The sequence below is a fragment of the Sardina pilchardus genome, chromosome 6 (assembly GCF_963854185.1).
Source record: "Sardina pilchardus chromosome 6, fSarPil1.1, whole genome shotgun sequence".
Taxonomy (NCBI): Eukaryota; Metazoa; Chordata; class Actinopteri; order Clupeiformes; family Clupeidae; genus Sardina; species Sardina pilchardus.
In genome coordinates this window covers 36,233,287-36,245,666 of record NC_084999.1, presented here as the reverse complement: position 1 = coordinate 36,245,666, position 12,380 = coordinate 36,233,287, and the positions used below count along the sequence as shown (strand labels likewise).

Here is a 12,380-nt window from a genome sequence, read left to right as displayed (position 1 = left end):
CCCCCAAGTTGCAATGTTCCTCTCTATCTTAAATAAGCATTACCCAACTCTTCCAGGAATACCTCCTCTCCTAATACTTCTAACAGCTCAACACGCTTAACATGCACTTCCCTCCCTCCACCCATTCACTTTCCTGAATTTACTGCTCGGACTACTTTTATTGGACGAACTGTATTAGATGTATTGTGTGGTTGCAATTCTGATGAATTATAAACTGTTTGTTATGGTCATGACATTATTTTAATATTACATTGGCTAATGAAAAATAACTTATTAATAAAATCTGAAATAAGAGTTTAATCCCTTGTCTTGGAGTCATTTGTCTGCCCACCATATTCCCTGCATATTGGTAGGCCAAACAACAAGCACTACAGCTTGTTTATAAATCAGTAAATGGAGCAGGACCTAAATACCTAAATACATGTTTCAGCAGTAAATACACACCTTCTCGTCCTTTCAGGTCTCAGGAGAAAAATCTCTAAGTAAAACCTTCTGTTAGAACTAAACATGGCAAAGCAGCTTTTAGCTGCTATGCAGCTCAGCTCTGTAACCACCTTTCAGATGACATTAAAAAGGGCCCAATTGCAGCCTGTTTTAAATCTAGACTTAAGACCAAATTGTTTTCAGATGCTTTCTGCTAACTGTCTTTTAATTATTCCACCTTGAGTTTTTTAATGGTAATTATTCTTTATTGATTTTACCTTGATTTATGCTTTCTTTTTAATTTTTTATTAGGATCTTTTTTATTATTATTATTATTATTATTATTATTACTATTACTCTTTGCCCATCTATGTTTTTATCTGTTATTAATGTTTGTTTTTTGCTTATGTAAAGCCCATTGAATGACCTCTGTGTATGAAAATACAAATAAACATGACTTGACTTGACTTGACTTGGTACGCTTTGCCTGGTCACGTGCAACCCAACCAGTGGACCCTTGTGACAAGTACACTTTGACCAGCACTTAAAATTCTCATCCTCTGGTAGTAGTTGTATAAATAGTTTCCTCTGCATTGTAGCTTGAATATCACTCACTTGCTAAATTAATCAAATGTAAATGCAAAAATGTGACTGGATAAAAACATTAAGAATAACAATTAATTCTCTAACCACGTCAAAGATATGAAGTTAGCATTCATTTGATTTTAACACAATTGTCTGTATTGGCATGAGCAAATTGTGCAATATAATGCATTTCATGCATATTCTAGACATACCATGATGAACTCGGTGGTGACTGGGGGTGTTTAACACCAACTCAAGGATGCCAAGATCTCGCACCAACTGTTCATAAAAACAAACAACAACAAAAAAAACCTATGATTTGCAGTGAGTAAACATATTTTTCTACATCTGTGCAATTTCTTTTATAATGCGTACAATTTCATCAGAGGCTTGTGTAAATCATATGTGCAACTAAACTGATAAATTGCTGATAATAGGCATATAATTGCAGTCACTTCTGGTTTAGGGCAACTTGGTGAAAAGACACACGGACAACTCAAGTGGATCAACAAATGACAGTAGCTGCGTTTACATGGACACTTTTCATTTCAATCAGATTGAAATTAATCTGTTAAAAACTTCAACCAAACTGTTTACATACTGTAGATGCTAAGTAAACCAATTGGTGTTCAATCTGTTCAAACACATCCCAACAGGGGAAGCAGTGCCTTGAGACGCGGACATGGACACGGACGTGGACGAGGCAGGGGCAGAGGAGAACATGGAGGGGTAGAAGGAAACAAAGAACCCAGGTGGACAAGGAGCAGAACCAGGCACGAGCATTAATCAACATCTCTGACAAGGCCCTGTCTGAGGAGAGTGTTCAAGTCCTCTCCAAGGGACTATTCTTTGCCCCAACCCATTCAGCCAAGCAGTTTGATACGAAGAGCCGGTGGGTCAGGGCGAACAGCTGACAAGAGGGCACGACGCAGAGGCCACAGATACCCTCGGTTCGCTCCACGCTGGCGTGGACAGGGAGAACTGCGGCCGCGGGGGGGGATCCGGCTGAGAGTAGCCTCCTCAACGGAGTCAGTGGTAACAGTGTCGGGCACAGCAGCAGCAGCAGAAGCGGCAACAGGCGTCTGTATGGTGATGAGGTGTTCGTGGAGGCCTTTCTTGCGGGGTGCAGAGTTGCCAACAGGAGTGGGCCGAGACTGCAGAGTCGGGATGGCATCCTCCGTCACTTGATGGATGGTGAAGGAGCGGCGTGACCCTCTGTGCACATAGCGCTTCCTCCGAAGGATCCCTTCAGCCTGGCAAAGGTGGAGCACATCCTCATCGATGGAAGTGGTGAAGGAGGCGTGCTGACTAAGTTGCTCTGCGGTATAACGACATCCGACCATGTAGCTGTGGAGCTGCAGATGTGGATAGCTATTCAGGCACACACAGCACAAAGCCTCGATCTCCCACGGCTAGTTCACCGACTAACAAGGCAATCTCAGCCGACAGGATGGGGAGGGAGAGAGACACTGTGCAGCCAAAAATTCGAAAAAACAGCCACAAGCTCGATGCAGCACAACTCGCAGTGAGAACTCTTTTCAGGCCAGGCTGGGTGTTGTTTCTCCTAGGCCAGGACGTGCAGGATCCACCACACACAAAGACCGGACAGGCAGAGAGACAGGCAGTCACGCAGGCAAGCGGCGCAGTAGGCCTATACTGTTTCGCCGATGACCGTTCTTCTGGTAGGCCTATAGCCTACTGTAACAGCCGATACAGCAATTTCTTCTAATATAGCCTAGGCTACTGTTACCACGCCGGAAAATGCAATAAAAATAACAAAAATAAAGAGCGAAATATGTACACTAAATAATACTATATATTGATTGGGAAAATATTGACATGAAATTATAAAACTCTTAAAAGTGTCAAACAATAACATGCCAGATAGAGCGGCATCAGTCTCGCCAGCCTTCCCGTAACCTAGCAACTGAAGTATAGCTAAATGGCCTCCAACACAAGATTTAGCCTAGAGCATCAGTCTTCAACAACTTGCTCAAATAGTGAAAATATGAAATGAGATGATTGAGTCACTTTTCTGCAATGAAAACAAGTTATGTACTCACAACCATGTTGTCACTTTTGAGTCTCTGCATAGCGCGTCATTGACGTACAATTTATCCAAACGCGCTTTAACTTTCTGCGTCTTGTATTCCTTCATGGTAGGATAGAGGACCTTTCTTGTCTCAACAATAGACCTCTGAAGTTTGCCTACAAAAAAGCTGCCATCTTTGCCCATATAAGGAGATACGGTATCTGACAATTTTTCCTATGGGAAATTAACATGGGGATTTTGAGGATCACACCTGTTAAAGTCTCGCGGGGATGACAAAATCGGAAATTCAGGTGTTTTTCTGAACACACTTTTGTCCTCTGCCTTTGAGAAGATGCTGTGATCTCCGGTGCGCGAAGGCGGCAGACTTTGATTTTTGCTACTTGCCATTAAGTTAGTTAGCCAGTTAGCTCTGGGGTAGCAAAAATTAAAGTGTGCCGACTTCACGTACTGGAGATCACAGTATGCACAAGAAGGCAGAGGACAAAAGTGTGTTCAGGAAAACGTCTGCATTTAAGACTAATCTCAAAGATGGCAGCTATTTTGTAGGTGAACTTCAGAGGTCTATTTCCCGGGGGAATTGCTCAAACATGGAGAAATTCGATTTAGTGATCTTTACGGGAATGGGATATTTTCTAGCTTTAATGATTCGATTTCCAAGTACGACCTTCAACAAACTGACTTATTTTGTTACTTTCAAGCTCGCCAGTTTGCTAAAAGCAATAGCTCACACTTCCCAGCTCTCCCAACAAAGTCCCTAGTGGACTCACTTTTGGAAGTTCCTTCCTGGTTGAAAGGTTTTACGGCACATTCCTATTCATTGATTATGTTACTTGATAATGTTAAGATAGGCAAGATCAAAAATGCATGGGAAAAGGAACTTGGAACTGAAATATCAGAAGAGGTATGGACTACAGCCCTAACAAGAGTGAACAATAACACTTCCTGTGCGAGACTGGGTTTAATCCAATTCAAGGTTGTACATCGCCTACATTGGTGTAGAGCTAATATATCATCATTCTATCCTATGTAGATAGCAAATGTGTAAGATGTCATGTTAATGTAGCTGACTTGACACATATATTTTGGTCATGCCATACACTAGTAGGATACTGGTCAACAATATTTGATGTATTATCTGAAGTTCTTTGGACGACTTTAGCACCATGTGCTATGATTGCCATATTTGGTGTACCAGGTGAAGAAACAAACTTGACACGAAAACAACTCAACATCGTAGCATTTGTAACTTTATTGGCATGTAGGCAAATTTTACTGCTTTGGAAATCAAGCGCCCCACCCACTGCAACACAATGGCTTAAAGATGTAATGTTGTTTTTACATCTAGAGAAGATTAAATTCACAATCAGAGGTTCTAGCAAATTCATCTCAGTGTGGGGATCACTAATGTTGTACTTTAGTAACCTCCAAGCCCTACCCATGTAGTGAGCGGACATCCTGGTTGGCTGACAATGACTGCCCCCACTTTATATTCAAACTACACTATAAGCACTTGACTATTAATCCATAATAGTTGTCATGACATAGTTGTGAAAGCGTGCCATCCTTCGCAGATATCATATTTGTGTATTCATGTTTCAATTTCAAGTATGTTTTTTCAGTATAATTGTTTGTATTGTTAACTTTTTTTTTTTTTGGTCCAGTCGGGGTGGGATGGGGAGGGGGGCTGTTTTTGTGTGTAAGAAAAAAAGAAAAACTCATGTAACTGTACTGATGTGTCTCTGTTTATAACCTATATTTCTCAATAAAAAGGGGTTTAAAAAAAAAAAACATGGAGAAATTCAAGCCCTTCAGTTTATGTCCTAGGCAATATCTCGAATCATGTCCTGCAATAAATCCAGTTTCTTCAATTGGCTTATTTGTTCATGCATAGCCTCGAGCATTGCGCGGTCAGCTGGTGTCAAGCCTTCCGTCTGGCTTTCGCCGGTACTTGAGAGTTCAGCTTTAGATCTTTTAGGTTGTTTTTTTCTAGACATCATGTTGTAAAGTTGATCGATAAAACTCTCAAGATCAGCTAGAGAATTGGCCAGTGTTCATTTGATTTAGGTAATTTAATTGAAGTTTATCATGGGCAGCGTGTCAAAGCCACAGGTCAGTAATCATTACATTCTCTATACTAAGACAGGCTTCAGAGCTGCCAACTTTTCAAAAAACCTTGGAGTGAGATTCTGTCGGGGGTGACCAAAAGTTTTTACCGCACTCGTCGCAATACCAAAATTGTTGTTTCGATCCCGATACTAAGTCAAGAATTGTGATTTCGATACTTTTTCGATGCTTTTTAAAAAAAACAATTTTAGTGTATTTGGTGATTTAATCATCAGTAACCTAATACTGAATATTGTGTGATCATTCACACCAGTGGCCATCTGAGATTCTACTCAACCCTCCACACACAGAGAAAATGATAGTCATATGTTTCTATATCATATATTTTAGAATTCATAACTGTGCATATTTTATTGATAATGTTATATTTTACAATCTGCATAATTATTAGTAGCTAAAAATGTTTAGTCATTTGTGCATTGATTTCAAGACTATTACACTTACTCATACTGTAGGCCTATTTTTAAATGGTGTGTAGGCCTAGATCTAATTGAGTGTGCATTAGTGGTGTGTGTAATAGGCCCAATCCCAATGTCAGCCCTAAAGACTAAGAACTAAAGACTCACAGACTTAATTGATCTCAGGTGCTAAGTGAGTGAGTGTGTGAGGCCACATAGGCTCAGATAGGTATTTGGGATTGGGACAGCACTTCACGAGATCACATGTACCTTGGCGATGTTTACTAACAAAGACGTTGCTAACATTTGCACCATGCACGTGTGTCGTGCGTGCTGTTGTTTACCTTCATTTCCGGATTTATCTATGATCTCCGCGGTAAACGTCACAACACTTTGAACTGTGGGTAATTCCCTTAGGTTAAGTCTGCACCGATGCAGACTCACGGAAAGGGCTCGGTAAGTCTGTACTCAAACCCTCCCGCCCGTTGTAATTCGACATTGGGACAGCCCTAAACCCTTACGAATTTCGTGAGAACGCGCACCAAAGTCTGTGAGTTCGTGAGTCCGGACATTGGGATTGGGCCATTGAGTGCCTGTCGCTTTAAGAAATAGGCTACGTGCGGTAGCTTTCTATCTCACTGTTTTACGCCAGTGAAATAAAAGATGCATGACAAGGATATGTGGATGCAATTAATTTTGCTTTCTGTGTCATTAGATCAAATAAATGTTCAAAACACTAACAAGTCGAAGAAAATCTTTCAGGGATCATATAAGAGATGAGTGTCTTGCAATGTTCCTTTATGATTTTAGTGAGCACTATGATTTGGCTCTCTCCAGAAGTTATTTATCCACACGTTCCAGCAAACAAAACAGTGCACAAAAGTGTGACAATATACTCTGACCAGATTGTGATTTTCTCCCGCGGGTGTCTCCTTCTGTCGCAAACTTGGATGTGCAACGAATAGGGTTAGCCGACTGTAGGCCTACAGTGGCGCTTCTTAGCACCATATACCGTTGGGGAGTTTTAGAAGAAACAAACAAGTCTCAGCCCAAAATCAGATTTTGTATTGCGTGAGAAAATGGATGTATGGCGTGAGTGCGTGTGTAAACAGGCAAAATCGTGTGTCACACGCCGAAAGCGTGAGAGTTGGCAGCTCTGAGGTTTTCTTTGGGAGTGGAATTACCTGTGATGTTTTCCAGGCTGTGGGGACAGTATGCATGTCCAGTGATTGCTGAAATATAGGCTGCCATGCAATAGCCAGTTCCTCACTGAAAGTCTTTACAACAAAACCACTAATGTTTTCTGGTCCAGAAGCCTTCCGTGCATTGAGATGTTTAAAAGTTCTGGCTACTTGTGTCACTGAGATTATTACTGCATCCTCAGGCTGTACTGGGACAGAGCTCAGAACGTCCCTGCAGCTCTTTCCGCCCCCCCGGGGTCTCAAACCGAGAGAAAAAGGTGTTCTTCTGCGGTAGCCAACTCATCCTGTACGACGAGCGATCGTGGCTTCTCTGACATCCCAGCCAAGGTTTTCATAGTACTCCACAGTCTCCTAGGGTCCTTTGATCTGGCCAGCTCCTCCAAGTGTTTTCTGTGGGCCTCTTTTGACTTCCTTATTTGCTTCCTCAACTCTTTGTTTATTCCTTTGAACTGTGCTGTGTCCTTATTATGAAAAGCCTGCTTTCTCTGATTTATCAACTGTTTAAAGTGTAACTGCACCCTAAAATATGTTTTTTGAGCTGTTGATTGATTGAAATTACTCATAAGTGGTGAACTACACTATTACCAGGGTTAATATTGACAAAAATCGTGTTTCCCGAGAAAAGTAACATTTCGTATGATTTTGTATTGGAGATATAGCTCTCCGCACCTTCTACAGGTTGAAACATGCCATGGCATATTGGTCCAAAATGCTATTGGAATGCTGACATAGTCCTGTACTTCTCTGGCGAATCTACATCACCGGGTCGTTACAAATTAGGAATGAAACGGCCTAACACCTGCTGCCCTGATATAGCCTACCTGTTATAAGCCATGTCTGCAGCGCTCATTCCCAGATTTACATGAAAACGCCATGGTTGATTGGCTGCAGCAGTGCTGCACTCCCTTCTAAATTTCAGAACATCCCGCCCATTTTGAAAGCCTTTTTCAGAAATGTGAAGTGGATGGAGTTATGGGTTGCAGTTGCACTTTAATGTCCTTGGTTATATAGGTTTTATTATTTGGATACACCTTTACTGTCTTTGTGGAGACTGTCGCCTCAACACAAAAGTGTATGTAATCACTTGTCACTGTGCATGCAGAGTCCAAAGTGTCTTCCCCAATAGACCATCTTTGATAAGTATTATTAGGGGTGAATGACTGTTCTTGTGGTACTACCACCTTACAAGCCCCATACTGAGCCATGTATATTTAAGTCATAATTCATATGCAACAACTTACTTAATAACTATGAATAAGGGGTAATTAGGAGTTTACATAGGGGGATTTTTTTTATATACTGTATATATATATATATATATATATATGTATTTTTTGGGAGCTTTTATGGCTTTAATGTTATAGGATAGTGGAGAATGACAGGAAGTGAATGGGAGAGAGAGTCGGGGTGGGATCCGGAAAGGGCCAAGGGGCGGGAATCGAACCCGCGTCATCGGTGTGCGGTGAAGGTGCCCCAGCCAGTTGCGCCACAGCTAGGGCCACTTAGGGGGAATTCTTAATTAAGAGTCTAGTAAGGGTAGAATAAGATCTTGCAAAGTAAGGTTATTAGTGACTTATAATGACTAACAAATGGTTAGTATGCTACTAATACACATGTTAGTAAGCAGCTAACTAATAGTGATTATGTGTGTCTTAATATAAAGTGTTACCGCATTTTCCAATATTCATATAAAATAGAGTTTGCATACAATGGTTTTGAAAAAGGGTGTGTCTGACTAGCCCCATATAAGATAACTATTATACATTGGTTTGGAGTCACTAGGTCACATTGCTTGGGAGGTATTGAAAAAAAGAGACTGTTACATATAGAAAATAATTAATTTTCCTTAATATATTCGTATAAAATAGAGTTTGCATACAATTGCTTTGAAAAAAGGTGGTTTGGAGTGACTAGGTCACATGGCTTGGGAGGTTTTTTGAATAAAGAGACCATTTCTCATAGGAAATAATGGCTTTTCCTTAAAAAAAAAATCATACAGATAGACTGTTGTTAAGTATATCGTTAAGTAGTAGCGCAGTCAGGGAAAAACACATACTGATTTGGGGAGGCCTGGGAGCGTCAGCTGATAAGTGAGCGTTGACGCGCAAGGATGTGAAAAGTGTGAAACAGGTGGCTAATCAAGCGAAGCGTTTTTTCCTATGAGTGTGGTTTGTTCCCGAGAGCAGCGTGACTGCGACCTTCCAGAACTTTTATGGACTTTTCGTTTGGACTACCGTCGTCACATATAAAACTTGAACTTGAAGACTGGATCTTGGGCTGGCCATTCGTCCGTCGGGATTAAAAGATTGTGTTTGCCGGTGCGGTCTCCTGCGGATTGGTGGGCTACGCTCCAGGCCTATCTCATTAGTCGCACCCCCATTGCATTCACCTTGTATTTCCGCCATGCTCCACCAGAGGCATTGAAATGAATGGGGGACTGTTAAGGCGTTTACATCACTGCCCCCTGGTGAGCAAGCCCACTCTTGCAGCTCCTCCACGGAGATGCACATTTCTAGAACCCCTAGACAACATAGCTTTAGGTTTTAGCTAGCTTGGTAACCCCTTTTGTTATTTTGGTGTATTGAAGCGTCTTGGTCATTTTCGTGGTTTGTCGGGGTGGACTTGGCCTCGTTGTAACACTGCATACAATTGGTGTAAAAAAGGTGTGCCTGGTTGGTGCAACATAGGAGAACTATTCTACATTGGTTTGGAGTCACTAGGAGGTATTGAACAAAAGAGACCGTTCCTTATTTTTTCAATATCTGTCGAATATCCGAATATTCAATATCAAACCAACTTCACCTCGGTGGTGTAAGGTAGGGTTACACTTAATGAAACCCCAATTGTTGCATTATTGAAAAAGCGCTGCTAGTTGCAAACAACCAGTCGTGGGTTGACGGTGTAGTAAAAGTTGTTTCAACGTCGCTGTTCAACCTTCAACGCTGTCAAACTGTCGTAAATAAATAAATGTTCTTCCTTAAATGCTAGGGGAGCATAAGTATTTGACCCCTATGTTACATTCCCATAGGTTACATTCCCATATTTTTAAAGGCCAGCTATTTCATGGATCCATGAATCTTGATCTTGAGGGGCAGCCGTGGTGTACTGGTTAGGGCTTCGGGCTTGTAACCGGAGGGTTGCCGGTTCGATCCCCGACCAGTCCACCACGGCTAAAGTGCCCTTAAGCAAGGCACCTCACCCCTCACTGCTCCCCGGGTGGGCAGGCAGCTCACTGCTCTGGGTTAGTGAGTGATTCACTGTGTGTTCACTAATTCGGTTATATTGGGTTAAATGCAGAGAAAGAAAGAATTTCCCTCACGGGATCAAAAAAGAATATATTCTATTCCAGGATATTATGCATTGGATTCTGATGCATCGGTCAAACTGCAATCTGATCCACACTCCCGCTCGTGAACAAGCATTGCCCGTTTCTGTACTCTGGAGGCATGACTTTGGGGGAAGTCTGAAGAAAGGGTAACCCTTATAAGGGTTTAAACAGTACTGCATTCATTTTTGTCTGTATATAGCTATAATGGGCCAAAATAATCACCTCTGTGTGTATCCAGAACTGGTAGAGGAGGTTGAACTGCACATGAACAGCAAACATAGAAGGGGGAATGGCCAAAGCCATGGGAAGATAAAAAACCTGAAGATGAAAAAAAAAACATTTGTGAACTTACACATTCTTAAGATTCTTAATAATATTAATAATTATGGTATGTGAATTATAGTAAATTATATAGCTGCAAACAGATTCCAATGGAAACATAATATGACAGCAATCATTGGTCTTATGGTCATAATTACTCCTGTAAAAGAATCAACGATTGACTGAGATAAGATAAATAAAATACCCATGACACTGAGACATGACACATACATTTAAAAAATAACAAATGACACACCAGACAAAAGATGACAGGCAGAGCGGTGTAAGCTTAAAGGGACACCTTTAAGCTTACACTCAAGCTTTGTATCTTTAGAAAACCAGTCATGTTTTTGAATGGTCGTGCATCATTCCCTCAGTTTGCTTTAAGATGGGAGAAATACGGATTTCAATGAAACCCATGAATAGGACTTCCTGCTTTCAATGATGTAAAATCATTGCACACTCTGTATGGTTTCAGATTTTTCAGAATAATCTACTATGTCTTGTTTGATTGTCAGTATGCATTTTGGATAATCAAAAGTCCTAGGGCATTTTAAAAACGCATGAGCATACCTTGGCAAATAATGGTCTAAAGTACTCATATTTCATGCTATATTGATCAACACACAGCTTCACAAGACCTGTGGAGTATACTACGAATCTTGATTAGTGGGTTAGCGAGGTATGTTGCGCTTAAAGCCAGGGTATGCTGTCATACGAAAGTGGATTTGTTTTAGCGTCGCTGTATCACCATGGTATCTTATGCTCGCAACCAAACCTGGTCGGAAGCAGGTTATGTGCTCAGTTATAGCTCAAATCGTGAAAAATCACCGCCCTCTAACTAATCCTACTGACTAGTGACCAATCAATTATCTTGAAAAACGAAGTCATCTCACGTGTGAGAATCTGTCATCGCATCTACTGGAGCAGCCCCGCCTCTTCAAACATTTTGAAACTCGAAGGCGCTTTAACTATGTTGCGCATGCAGATATATCACTTTTATGGACATGCATAGCATACAATATCTGATGACCATCGATTTTTTGATGTTATAGGTTAGACACTAAAAAAGACCACCCTAGATTTTGCTACCGCTCATAAATGCGGAAGTAATCGTTTTTAAACCGAGGCGGTCTTGTGCATTTCCACGTTTCCCGATTGGTCAAAGTCACCCCAACCACGAGAACGCGCACAGATCTGAGCTGAAAGCCTAGTTTGATAAATTCATCCGTGAGTGAGTTTCGTAGTACCACTCAACTCTGATTGCGACTTTCGTTTTTAGCAATCCAGGTTATCCTAAGAGAGCTTGGTTATGTTCAGCAAGATTCGTAGTATACCCCACTGGTGCTATAGCCTGGATGCCAGACCGAAGTTTAGCCCCGCCTACATTCTTTTTCTGCAGGGAACTTCGGTCTGGCACTGCTCCGTTCAGCTGCTACTATTCAAGATACAGATCTGTTCGGACCAATCACATTGTCAGGGCGGGCTTTACGTGATGATTGACAGATGAACAGCAGTGACGTTCACGGCTGCATGCGTCCTCGTTCGACGAGTTGGGTGTGAGACCATGTTGGCTTAGGTTGATTTTGATTGCAACAGAAACGCTATGGCTATGAATGCATAATTTGTTCATGCAGTTTGGCCTTTCGTTTAGCTAGCTATTGAAACTGAGGTTTTATCACGGATTCACACAACTATTTCTGAACACTTAGACCAACGTTGATATGTGGGAAAACTTCAGTTTCACTTTCACCAAGTTAAAACAGCATGTTTGGGTGATGTTGTTCCAGTTTGTTTAAAAATGTCTGTTTGCTCGTTGCGTTAACGACACACTTCCCCAGCTGTTCATTGCATACAGTTTGAAGGAATTATTTTTAAAAACGAAGGAGGATGTTTTCCATATAGCCTACCCTGCTACATATTTCGTTGTCTTGGATTTCGCTATC

At 41.4% G+C, this 12,380-nt stretch overlaps 1 protein-coding gene across 2 annotated transcripts in view; it reads right to left on the bottom strand.

Moving 5' to 3' along the window:
• agmo (alkylglycerol monooxygenase) overlaps positions 1-12,380 on the bottom strand; it is a 199,458-nt gene that overhangs the window by 97,280 nt on the left and 89,798 nt on the right. For both annotated transcript variants that reach the window (XM_062539691.1, XM_062539689.1), the window contains exons 5-6: positions 10,336-10,431; positions 1,221-1,287 (exon numbers count right to left, since the gene is read on the bottom strand). In XM_062539691.1, coding sequence (XP_062395675.1) covers positions 1,221-1,287; positions 10,336-10,431 — 163 coding nt within the window. The remainder of the gene's footprint in view (positions 1-1,220; positions 1,288-10,335; positions 10,432-12,380) is intronic.